This window comes from Physeter macrocephalus, chromosome 11, assembly GCF_002837175.3.
Source record: "Physeter macrocephalus isolate SW-GA chromosome 11, ASM283717v5, whole genome shotgun sequence".
NCBI lineage: Eukaryota > Metazoa > Chordata > Mammalia > Artiodactyla > Physeteridae > Physeter > Physeter macrocephalus.
In genome coordinates, this window is record NC_041224.1 from 21,108,698 (window position 1) to 21,122,813 (window position 14,116).

At 36.7% G+C, this 14,116-nt stretch overlaps 1 protein-coding gene across 1 annotated transcript in view; it reads right to left on the reverse strand.

The window, feature by feature from the left end:
* Positions 1-14,116, reverse strand: part of MALRD1 (MAM and LDL receptor class A domain containing 1) — a 653,641-nt gene that overhangs the window by 587,062 nt on the left and 52,463 nt on the right. The window contains exon 5 of the mRNA XM_024129703.1: positions 9,713-9,809. Within this exon, the coding sequence (XP_023985471.1) occupies positions 9,713-9,809 (97 nt within the window). The remainder of the gene's footprint in view (positions 1-9,712; positions 9,810-14,116) is intronic.

The following is a 14,116-nucleotide window of genomic DNA, read 5'->3' on the forward strand; positions in this document are numbered from 1 at the left end:
ACCCACATGCCTTTCCTCCCCTTAACTGTGGTCAACCAGTCCTGCTCCTCTCTAGGTCCACTCCTTTCATTTACCCAGAAAATGCATCTCCTCTCCCCTATTTTGCAATCATTCCAGCAATTTCCTCCCCTCTTTTACATCCCACATGCTTTCTTTCCCTTCAGTATACAAGAGGCCACAATTTCACCCATCTTAAGAAAATCTCTTAAACCTCCAACTCCCTCCAACTAACTTCTCCAAGTTCTGCCTATTCTCACTGATTCCAACACCACTTCTTCTCCCCCCATTCTCTCTTGCATCTGTTCCAATGAGGTTTTTTTTCAATTTTTTACAAATGAAGTTAAAATTCACATAACCTAAAATTCACCACTTTAACCATTTAAACGTACACAATTTGATGGCTTTTATACATTCTCAGTGTCATGCAATTATCACCATTATCTAATTCCAAAACATTTCCATCTCTCCAAAATAAAACCCTGTACCTGTTAGCAATCACTCCCATTCTCTCCCCCTCCTCAGCCTCTGGCAACCACTGATCTGCCTTCTGATGACTTTGCCTATTCCGCACATTTTATAAAATGGAATCACGCATTATATAGCTTCTTGTGTTTGACTTTTTACTTCTCAGATGTTGTCAAGGTTTATTCATGTTGGTGTAACATGTATCAGAAGTCTATTCCTTTTTTTTTTTTAACCCTTACCACTGCGCTGAAACTGCATATATCAAAGTTGACCTCTCCATTATTAGCCTACAATAATATTTAATTTTTCCTTCCCAACATACCTGACATATCAGTAATATTGATATAGTTGATCACTCCCTTTTTCTTGAAATGTTTTCTTCACTGGATCCTGGTACATAATTTTCTCCTGGTTTTCGTCTTAAATGACTAGCGTTTACTCTCATCTCCTTGGCTGGTTTTCCCTCATCTCGTCGATGTTACACAAGGTGACATTAACCTTGGCTCTCGTCTCTTCTCACTATCTTGCTAATATCACCTAGTCTCATGCCTTTAAAACATTTCCAATGCCAAAAACTCATAGAACTATAACTTAGGTCCAGACCTTTCACTGGACTCCGACATATCCTGTTGCTGACTTGGCCACTTCACTTGGATAACCAACATGCATTTCAAAAGAAATTGCCTGAAACTAGGCATATTTTCTGATTTTCTCGGCCCAAACTTTCTCCTCCCACATTTTTCTCATCTCAGTCCATGACAACTCCATCCTTCTAGTTCAGGTAAAAAGAGTAGAGTCATGTATGATACATCTCTTACTTTCATCGGACATGCCATCCATCAGCAAATCTTTGCTTGATCTATAAAACACATCCGGAATCTCACTACATCGAGGTACTCACTACTACTACCAATTCTCAGTTAAGGGAACATCATTCTTTCTGGATTATAGTTAAAACTTCTTATTTTGCCTCCTTGTCACTGCCCTTGCCCCATTATTATCTTTCAATATCCTCAGACTAAAACAAAATTAAACTACAAATCTGGGAAATCCACATTTATTCGTTAATTAAATATCACACATTTAAATAAAACAGACTTTGAAATAACCAAGTATTTTGATCTGAATGAAAATATAACTTACTAAAATTTGTGTCATATAGCTAAAACAGTACTTAGAAAGAAATTAGTAATTATAAAAGTTTTCATTAGGAATGAAAAATGATTGACCTCAAATCCTGTAATTTAACTATCCATTTACAGAAAGAAGGACAAGAAAAACATACTAAAGCTAAATCAAGCAGCAAGTCAAATCATGTCTCCTCTGCTCAAAATCATCACACGGGCTTCTATCCTACAAGAAATGCATGCAAAAGTCCTTTCCATGATCTTCCTCTTACAAACCAGGCTTATTCTTGCTTCAGGACCTTCGCCTTGACAAGTGGCTTCCTTCCAATATACACATGCCTTGACCTCTCAACTTTTTTTTTTTTTTTGCTCAGAAAATATGTTCTTCATGTGACCATGCCTGACCACTCTATTTAAAACTTATCTCCCCCTTGCCTGTGGCACCCTTATCCCAGTTTTCTGTTTTATTGTACCCATAGCACATAACACCACTTGACATACAGTACATTTTTCTATTTACTTGCTAGCTTCCTTCTCTTTCTGACTAAAATATAAATTCCATAAACTCAGGGATTACCATTTGTTTTTTCACTGCCTCTCCCTCATGTCTAGAAAAATTCCTGACATAACATAGATGTTCAATATATACTTGTTTAATGAATGAATGAATAAATGACGTAAGACCAATTCAATGAAATCTTTTACAACAGCACAGACTCTATATAAATTGTTCACATTTGTATTGGAAATAAAATTGAAGCAATTGGTTGTGAAAATGATTTATGATTAACATCCATAATCTGGTTTCTCATAATGGAAGCTAGCAAATGATGACTATGCAAAGCTTCTTGAACATAAGATCCACTGAAAATAAAACTGCATATGCAATTAAGGGAGTGTGGGCAATAAATGAAACTAAGATTGCACAATAACAATTACCATGAAACAATTAAAACTGTAATTTTTGTAGATTCGTATAATAGCTACAAATCTTCAGCCCCTGGAGCTGCATAATTAAATGTTTGCCATAGTTCAATTAAATGTTGTGTATTATCTTTAATTTTTCACTATTTATACAATAACCACAAATGTACTGTAAACAAAAATAGCAAAATAGTCAATTATAAATTGCATGGAATTTAAAATTCAGTATGTATCAGTTGCTATTAAATATCTTTCACCAATATCAACCACTTCTACTACCTTTAGTCCTCCAAATTGGAATTTGCAAGCACAAAAACAATGATATGGTGGGGGTTAATAAGTTGTCAATCAACTAATCTCCTGGACAGCTTTTTATTTTAGTGCATTCTATTTCAGAACTCAAAGCTATTTAAAGATGTCATCTATATTTATATTCATTTTCTCTCCCTCCCCACACCGTCTCTCTTTCATTTTTATATTGCACCACAATCCAGCAGTAGAAAATTGTTTGGAATTTTAAAATTCTCCATCAATGATGTACAATCAGCAGGATGAAGCTTTGCCAACAATTTCAAAGTCTCTATACCAATGAAGCCACATGTGTAGAGCCTGCCATCCTTCAAATCTTATCTTGTACAAACAGGTTATGTGAAATTTGCCACATAACTCAGATGGAAGAGAATGAAGTCCAAGCCTCAAGGCTATTGCAGCAAAAGTTATAATTGACATCCACTTTTGACTCCAGGGGCTTTTGACAATTTCTTTATCAGTTTTCTTAAAACAGTAATGAATTTCAATGAATAGTCATTAGATCTTAAAAGGTAGCTTGAAGTTAATAAGATAAAAAAGGTAACTAGTTAAATAATGCTTATTTAACTGGATAATATATAAGCATTATTCAGGTTCTCATTAAGGAATAATTTGTGTATTTGGAATGTTTATAAATGAGACTAAGGCAAAGTCCTGGCAAACCAACCGAAAAATATTCACAGAATATTCATGATATTTGATTACGAGCCCTAACATGCAATCTTTATAAAAATATACAGTAATTTGTTCAAGAAGCAATGTTATTTAAGAATCGGTGATTAAGCATATTCTTATTTAGTCACAGTCACAAACCTGGGTCTTTTTACACTCTGATAAAGTCTACACAGGTCTTCCTTTCAAAAAATATACAGTGAATACTCATATCTTGGGAAGAGCAGTAATTAGAAAGATACTGTTCGAAAGTGTGGGAATAATCTAAAAGATTTCTTTAATATTACAAAAAGAATTTAGTTTTATTTTCCATCTTGAAAATATTCAGAAACCACGAAAATACCTATATCTAGCGCTTTTATAAAGAGAGCTGTATTTCTATCGTAAAGAGTAAGTAGAGAGAATCAGTTACGTTTCTTCCCTAAAGATAATACTACACTTAATAATCTATATGGTGGATTCCTCATCATCAGAATTTTTCCAATTGTAAAAAGCTACTATTTCTTTTTAAAAAATACAGTAAAATTATACTTTTGGGTATTTATTTCCATGAGATTCAACAAACATAGAGCCATGATCTGCAAATCCATCAATATTTCATTTATTCAGTCAGGGCTGTCTCTAGTTGTTTAGTACCTTGCTCTTATGGGCTGAACTGTACCCGCCACATCCAATTCATATGTTGAAGTCCAAACCCTCAGCACCTCAGAATGTGACCATATTTGGAGGTATACAGAGGTAATTAGGGTAAAATGAGGTCATATTGGCGGGTTCTAATCCAATATGATTGGTGTCCTTAAAAGAAGAGGCATTTAGGACATCGACACACACAGAGAGAAGACTGTGAAGATCCAGAGAGAAGAGAGTCATCCACAGGCAAGGAAAGAAGACTCAAAAGAAAGCAAACTTGGTGACACCTTGATCTTGGACTTCCAGCCTCCAGAATCATGAGAAAATAAATTTCTGTTGCTTAAGCCACCCAGTCTGTGGTATTCTTTTATGGTGGTCTTAGAAAACGTGCACTGACCCTGGGGTGATTAGGGCAGGTACATAGTGACCCAGAGTGTGAAAGCCTAAAGTGGCTGGGGTGGGTGCTCTGGATTGGTTGGTTGGCATTTGAAAAATACACTGTAAGGTGAGCTGTTTTACTGTCTCTAGGAATTGGCTCACCCTGGAAGAGACAGTCCCTCCAGGGTCAGCAAGACCCCAGACATCAAAGCATCAGAACATAGAAAATAAAAACACAGTAACAGAATTGCTCCCTAGTCTCAAAAAAAAAAAAAAATTAGAACAAATTTTTGAAAGCACACTGGTTTGAAGAAATAAGAAAATAAAGAAGTCTTGTCAGAAAACCTATTTATCTTAGAACCATTTTTATAACCAAAATAACCACCAAAAGACATATTACAGCATTCACTTCCAAGCAGTACTCATTTCCAAGTACTATATTTCAGCTATAAAATGACAAAAACACTATGTTTCTACTAAAATATGGCAAATGCTTGGCCCAGATTAATTCATCCCAGATAAAAGAATCATATTATACAGTTTGAAGACATATCTTTATTTTTGATACTAAAACAAAAACCTAAAAATAATATAATATTTCTTAGCATAAGTGTAAGTACTGCTTTAAACATATTCCCATGATATTTTATTTAAACCTGCTTTTCATAGAATGGTGCTGTAGCTTAGAGGAAAGAAGAAGAATTCATAAAAAATCCCAAATACTTGATGTTTAAATAATTGCACATATTCTTTATTCAATCAATTATTTATTAAGTACTTGCTCTGCACTCGGGATCCACAAAAGAGTAAGACACTACTAACTTTGCCCTCAAGAAACTCAGCATTTAGTTGTAGAGATAATTAATACACTGTGTGTGTGTATGTGTGTGTGTGTGTTTGTACAGGGAGTGGGAGTGTGGGGGGATTTTCTGTAAGAGAAGGCTTCTCAGAAGAGAGACACTGACTCAGTCTGGAAGGATATCTAGTAGCAGAACAGGCCCAAAATTGTTTTCATGAAATAAGAAGAGGCAGCAAGGTTTGAAAAGATACCCAAGAATGAGACAACACTGTGTTGCTGGATTCACAGGTAGATCTTTTTGGCCAGAATATGGGAATTCTTGGGGAAATTAAGAAGGAAGAAGTTGGGCTGGTGTCTAAGAGCAGGATCCTGGTGAGCTTAGGTCATGACAAAAAATTTCAATTCCATTCTAAAGGCAATGAGAGTTACTGGTGGATTTAAACAAAATAGAGATTGGTCACATTTGGATGTTAGAAAGTACAATCTGGTGGATAGCAGGGAGTAGTGAATAGTGGGGTGAAATAGATTGAAACTGGAGTTTTTAACAATCCAAGAGAAAAAAAAACGGGGCAAACAAAATCAGAGTTGGATACATAATAATGAATAAATAAGTGGAGACAATTTGAGAAATATAAGGACGTGCCCTCAATAACGTTTTTAACCAAATTAATGTGGAGATGAGAAAAGGAAAGAAGGATTTAAGGTATGACTCCTTGGGGCTCCTGAGTGAGACCAAATAGGTGCCAACGACTAAAACAGGGAATGCAGGAGAAGGAATAGAGTTTGAAAGAAAATTGGAATTTAATTCTAAACATACCGATGTTGAGTTTCTGTAGCAAATATATTTGCGCCCTCGACTTATAAACCTGTTCCCCTTGCCTGCCTTTATTACAGAGGCCAAATCTAAATCTTCAGTTTTCTTAGCCTCCCTAGCAACTAAGGTTGTCTGCCTGAAAATCACCTAGCCGATGAATGACATGCCCAAAACTACGTCCCTCCCCATTCTTTCCTTCTTCCTGCCCTGAATGGGAGAGGTTATTCTATGAGCATAAGATGACAAGCATGAGGGAAATACAAAGGAAATCCCTTAGTCCTTGAATTTAGCAGTTATCAGAGTTGAAGAACCTATGCCATGACTGTCTATATCCTCTATTAAGTCTAAGCAAACTTTTTCTGCTTTCTTGCTTCCAAATGTATACCTAACCCTATTGTCCATTGGAGTACGATTTTCTGATGGAAATGTCCAGAAGACGTTGGGTTGTCTTTGCCTGCTTCCCCTACCTTGACTGTCACCACCAGGACCACATGAGACTGAAACCACAGACTCTAGTCATCCAGAACCCTGCTCCAGGGCAGTCACTGCCAAGTGCAATAATCAACACGAGACTAGGTCTTGTGGATCCCAAAAGGTTAGTTCTGTTCTGAAACCTAGGATTGCCTGACTTCACAAAAATTTCCTGAGAACATTACTTTAAATGTAGGCTCCATCCTCAGTGATTCCCATCTAGCAGGTCTGGAGTGAATCCCAGAATCTATCACTCTTCTATGTGATTCTGATGGTTAACTAGGTGTAGCCTATCATGATAGTGCCTGAACTTGACTGGAGAGTCGCATTTGAAAATTTAATGCTACTTAATTTTACCACCTCTCACATTCTCACCATTTACAAAATGGAACTCCATCCATGTGCCAGTCCTATGCCATAATGCTTTATCCTTTTTCTCCATTATTAACCCTCATGCTGCTGTGTTTTCCTCCCAGAAGTTTAAATATGCCCTCAATCATCCTTCTATTTGAAAAACAAGAAACAAAACCCCTGCACTCTCACCTTCAAAGAGTCAAAGAACACTCTGTGACCTTACCTGAGTACTGGCTTTCCCCAAAAAGAGACCACTTCCTTTGTAGCTTTCCCAAGGGGAGACCTCTTTTCCAATGCCCCATAAAACAAAAGGCCTAAAATTAAAATTGCCATCGTTCTAAATCCCCAATGTTGCTTCTATACAATGATTCATTCTTCCATGTTGTAAAAACATCTTGGCCTATGACATCCAACTTATAGCTCTGTGTCATCCATGCAGGAGATCTGATTTCCATATTCACTAAAGACTTCAGTCTTGGATTTCAAAGTCTTCTTCTCTAGGCGCTTACCTTGTAACCTTGTATAACTTTAATATCCATGTAAAAGGCCTGCCCAATAATTTAGCTTTAAAGCTCGTGTCTCATCTTCAGTAAACTTTATTTCCACACCACCTCAAAATAATACGGTGATGGGCTTCTCTGGTGGCGCAGTGGTTGAGAGTTCGCCTGCCGAGGCAGGGGACACGGGTTCGTGCCCCGGCCCGGGAAGATCCCACATGCCGCGGAACGGCTGGGCCCGTGAGCCATGGCCACTGAGCCTGCGCGCCTGGAGCCTGTGCTCCGCAACGGGAGAGGCCACAGCAGTGAAAGGCCCGCGTACCGCAAAATAATAATAATAATAATACGGTGATAACACTATCTAGAACTATTCTTAGAAATTGTAGACTCCAATATTTTTCTAAGTGACCACAACTTTTCCTTGAATGTCCAACTTTCTGATGCTCTCACTCCCACTACTATTGCTTTCTTTTTATTTCTATAGTGATTTAAGGAGTTCTTTTAAGTGCTTACTAAAAATCTGGCATTCGTCTTCTGAATAATTATTATGGCCCATCTACACTGGCCTCTGTCCCAGTGTATGGATCATGGGTAATTAGGGAAATGGCTTTGGTTCCCAGAGCCAAAGATGAAGAGTAAGTTCATGTCTGAAATCATAGCAGAGTCCTATTACAAGCGATCTCAAGTCCCAAGCACAACCCAAGCATTCTCCTGTGTAAATCTGTAATGTAAACAAAGTTTCAATGGCAACAGCCAGTTCCTAACTTCCTGATGGTTCAGAAAGTCCAGCCAATAGCTGATTTCACTGCTTTGCTCTCCTTTGAGGGCGATCAGCCAGACTGGGCAATAAATAGAACTATTAGGAATCATTTTGTTTGGCAGACCTCAATTTCTGCAGAAACTATAAAACTGAGGTACATAAAGACCCTGCTGAAGTGATCAGGGTCAAGGACTAGGTGTCTCATTAAAAATCAAGCATAAGCAGGCTGTGCTCTGGCCTCAGGAAGAACCATGCAGGGTAACAGAAGAGGAATTATTAGGGGACATATGAATGGCAGATCATGCTTTGTCTCGAGTTAACAATGTATTCTACACTGGTATATTGATTCTCTTCTGATAAATCTAATAAATATTATCTTCTTCTAGTGAAAAGGCACTGATGTTTACACTTAAATTATTTACTTCTAGGAATGGGTGGAGGTTACAGTCTGTTCCTTTAAAGTTCTCCATTTCAATTTACCTATGTTTCAATTTATCCTATCATGATTTCTCACTAACATATACTGAGAACTGACAGTACAAAGATGAAAGAGACCTTTATGTGTTCCAGAGTTTAGAAGGTGCTGTCATCAGCTCCTGTAAAACCTTATCTTGGTTTGAGTGGCAAAAGACACATACCTGAAAGCTCTTATCATAACAGCAGGAGTGCTTTTTAAACATCAAAGCGCAATACAAACACCCTTTATCAAATCAAGTTTCCCTGATTTCTCTAAGGTAGACCAATCCATCTCTTCCATTACTGGAATATTTTTTACCACGACTACCATATCTTTGTACAAAATTAGAACTGGGAATCCTCTCTACAAAATAGCTATCTTTATTCTACTATATCATAATAAAATTTCAAAAGGAAAAATATCAAATATCTATAATCATATATATATGAATATGTATAGTTATTGCTTATTAGACTAAGTTAATTTTATCATTACCAATTTATATTTTAAACATTGAACATTTCTATTGAGAACAATGTGACTGGTGAAATGAATATTATACAGTTAATAAAATCAAGGGACCGATATGGATGACTTTTTAAATCTGTGTGGTTTATTGATCTAGTTGTTTCAGTCTAAATAGACAATAGATTATAATTAATATATTTCTCCATTTGTGTCTTTCAGTGGCACAGTCAAATTGATTCTCCAAGAAGATAATTTCAAGTCTATGGAGGCCAGTTTTCTCCCGATCTCCTAGAAGGCATAGAGTTCGCTGGGTAAGATTTAACTAAACAGTGTAAACACTGCTACAAGGTTCCAAATCTGAGACTAAATTACACCTTTCAGCTCTATATAGCATCAGCAGTGAAAAATACCCTGTCTTCACCTCTAGCATAAATCTAGTCATTGTTACACAGTGTATTAGAACAATGGAAAATAGCTCACTCTAAAGCATTAAGTAAAAATAAAGAGCAGATCAAAGTCATTACACAATATTTAAACTGCACTGGATTTATTATACAATAAGGATCAAAATAAGAAAAAGTTCTTACCATTTGCAGGCAAGCAGCCTGAGCTGAAGGATATATCATCAATAGCTATGACTTCATCCTGTTCATGAGTTGAAATTATCTGGCCTTCAAAAACAACCTGGATAAGAAAAATGAAATAAAAAACAAAGAGCAAGGAACATTACTACCTCACAGTCTTACAGCACAGAGCCTACAAATAAGAAACGTGTCATTTCCTAGAAGCACTTGGGTGACCATGCCAATTCCAAGTGGAAAGAGATCTAAACATACATTTTGAAGAACAAGAAAATGTACAGTCATCTCTATCCCACATGTCTAGGTTAGGTAACATGTTTGTGAAATGAAGCAACAGTCACGTGGTTTCTGCCCCATATCATCTCCTAAGTTTGGTCCCTATGCATTCATACTATTTAGTATTTACCAGTTCTTGGACCCATGCTCCATCTTGAACTCTTGATTCTTGGCATTTTTCATCTGTGCTCCATTTCCACCTCTGGTTCTCTGAATTTTACCCACAATCCTGCCTTGGATGTCCTTGTGGTATCCTCCTGCACATTTTCTGCCATTATCTAGACATAGCTTGGGACATTGATTGGAAATTGTTGTTCAGTGACTTACTGTTAAAATGACTGAATGTTAAATTGTGATGTGAAGCCAGCTCAGTCTCCACCAGGAAATACTCTGGTATAATGAATCTGAGAAACTTGGAAAGATCAAGTAATCCTAATTACTTAAATCAACAGAAAATTGGTGTGTTGGTGGAAAGTATTATCCCACTTTCACTAATGAATACCAATGATGTGTGAGGCTTAATTCATGGATGCATTAAACTTGTGTGCATTGCTCAGCCTTGTTCATAATATAAACATTTTATTATGCCAAAACATCACACTGCTTCTTAGCTTAACAGATGGTCTGCATTTTTCTGTGCTGCATTCTCTTTTGTTTCTGTACAACAAGATGTACTAATACATTTCTTCTTGAACCAGATACTATCCTACTAGTCTATTAAAGATATAAGAAACATCCATAATGTGTCCAGAAAACCATCAATATATAGCCCTCAGAAAGTCATCTCCTCTTCACATAAAACAGAATAACCATGTGACTAATTATAAGTCAGGACCATGCTGGAAAAAGTCTATCAAAGTTTGTTACATAGGGATAGTTTCATATGAGACCAATATAGCACAGTGATTAAAGTGTATATTTGGAACCAGACTCCTTGAATTCAGATTCCATATACACCATTTCATAGCAAGAAGACCTTGGAGAAGGTACTTAATATCTCTGTGCCTCAGTTTTCTTTGTAAAAAGGTACTGATAAAAATAATAAGTTATTACCTATAATGATAAGGTTTATGTAAGGATTAATGAGTTATTACATGTACAATTGCACTTGGCTTACAGTTGGCATTAGTGTTAGCTATTACTATAACATAGTTATTAGAATATTTAAGCTATGGGATGAATAGTGTTTACCAATTAAAAAAAAATCTATTCTGTACAGATTAACTTTATTCTTCTTGAAACTGTTCTCACATATATATATTCCCTAGTTCTTGCCAAACTAAGCATATACCTGTAGCAGCCACACTTAAAGAGAGAAGTGGAAATAAGTGTTAACTAATCACCAGTCTCTTCTTTTTTCCTCTACACCCTTCCTGCAAACCCATTCATCCTCAGGGCTTTAACTGTCACCCAGGCTGATGACAAATTTACATCAGGAATGTCAACCTCTTTCTTGAGCACTCCTCCCACATCTCCATAGCCTGCTGGATATTTTCACTCCGATGACATGAAGTCACTTCTGATTCATAACATTCTTTCTCCTCAATTTGGACCTCTCCCCTGACACTCAAAACTTCAGAAGACTGCTCATAACTTCAGTGCTCAAAACTCTAAAATGACCTTTGGAATGACTTTTTCCTCCAGGCACATGTCCAATCAGTCAGGACCTATTAACACCCCCTCCTTTCCATCCCGGTTTCCACTTGTATATCTTCACACCTGATCTAATAAAGTAGATTTTAAATTACCTTCTTACCTTCAATCCTCTCCTCACCAGAGTTTGCAATATGTATTTATTCGATTCAACTGAAGAAATGTTAGTATGAAAATTGGCTGTCTTTTGAGCCCACTGGCACAGAAAGAGGAAACGTCTTCCTTAGGTAAAGGACAATTTCTCTAACTGTAGGGAAATTACTAATGGATCTGTGTGGCTAGGAAACAGAAGACCCACCAGGCACAATGAGATACACCAGTTAAACGTATTTAACAAAAAGATTTTCCAGGGATTTTGGTTGGGATCCTGCAAAGAGGGATAGGTTGAATGAGTTAAAGAAAGTGGAAAACCATGATAATTTTCTAAAAAGAGAGGCCCTACAGTCAGAAGCTGTGTTTGTAATATGGTAGTTATGTTTCTAAGAAAAGCGATTAACATTCACTGTTTTCTCCAAAACTTTGGCAAATAAGGTTTTCCAAACATCCCCAGCTCACTTTTTCTGTGTTAGGTGAAATAAAGAAAAGAAAAGGGAATTTTCCTGGTGGTCCAGTGTTTAGGACTCTGTGTTTCCACTACAGGGGGCAAGGGTTTGATCTCTGGTCAGGAAACTAAGATTCCCCCATGCCGTGGGGCATGGCCAAAAAAAAAAAAAAAAAGAATAGCAAAGTAGCAAAATAAAAGCAGATCACAACATAGATAATGGAGTTAGGAGTTTGGCAACATCACAAAAGTCAGGTATGGCCTGCACTGATGCAAAAATAAACATGAGACACAGAGACCTCTGGGACAACATTAAATGCGCCAACATTCCAATTATAGGGGTCCAAGAAGAAGAAGAGAAAAAGAAACAAACTGAAAAAATATTTGAAGAGATTACAGTTGAAAATTCCTTAATATTGGTAAGGAAATAGTCAATCAAGTCCAGGAAGTGCAGGGAGTCCCATACAGAATAAATCCAAGGAGAAACACACCAAGACACATATTAATCAAACTATCAAAAAATTAATACAAAGAAAAAATATTAAAAGCAGCAAGGGAAAAGCAACAAATAACACACAAGGGAATCCCCATAAGGTTAACAGCTGATCTTTCAGCAGATCCTCTGCAAGCCAGAAGGCAGTGGCAGGACATATTTAAAGTGATGAAAGGGAAAAATCTACAATAAAGATTACTTTACCCAGCAAGGATCTCATTCAGATTCGATGGAGAAATAAAAAGCTTAAAGACTAGCAAAAGCTAAGAGAATTCAGCACCACCAAACCAGCTTTACAACAAATGCTAAAGGAACTTCTCTAGGCAGGAAACACAACAGAAGGAAAAGACCTACAATAACTAAGCCAAAATAATTAAGAAAATGGTAATAGGAACATACATATCGATAACTACCTTAAACGTAAATGGATTAAATGCTCCAACCAAAAGACACAGACTGGCTGAATGGATACAAAAACAAAACCTGTATATACGTGGTCTACAAGAGACCTACTTCAGACCTAGGACACATACAGACTGAAAGTGAGGGGTGGAGAAAGATATTCCCTGCAAATGGAAATCAGAAGAAAGCTGGAGTAGCAATTCTCATATCAGACAAAATAGAATTTAAAATAAAGACTACTACAAGAGACAAAGAAGGACACTACATAATGATCAAGGGATCGCTCCAAGAATAAGATATAACAATTGTAAATATATATGCACGCAACATAGAAGCACCTCCATACATAAGGCAAATGCTAACAGCCATAAAAGGGGAAAGCGACAGTAACACAATCATACTAGGGGACTTTAACACCCCACTTCCACCACTGGACAGATCATCCAAAATGAAAATAAATAAGGAAACACAAGCTTTAAATGATACATTAAACAAGATGCACTTAATTGATATTTATAGAACATTCCATCCAAAAACAACAGAATACACTATCTTCTCAAGTGCTCATGGAACATTCTCTGGGACAGATCATATCTTGGGTCACAAGTCAAGCCTTGGTAAATTTAAGAAAATTGAAATCATATCAAGTATCTTTTCTGACCACAACACTATGAGACTAGATATCAATTACAGGAAAAAAAATCTGAAAAAATACAAACACATGGAGGCTAAACAATACACTACTAAACAACCAAGAGATCTCTGAAGAAATCAAAGAGGAAATCAAAAAGTACCTAGAAACAAATGACAAGGAAAACACGATGATCCAAAACCTATGGGATGCAGCAAAAGCAATTCTAAGAGCGAATTTTTCAGCAATACAATCCTACCTCAGGAAACAAGAAACATCTCAAATAAACAACCTAACCTTACACCTAAAGCAGTTAGAGAAAGAAGAACAAAAAAACCTCAAAGTTAGCAGAAGGAAAGAAATCATAAAGGTCAGATCAGAAATAAATGAAAAAGAAATGAAGGAAACAATAGT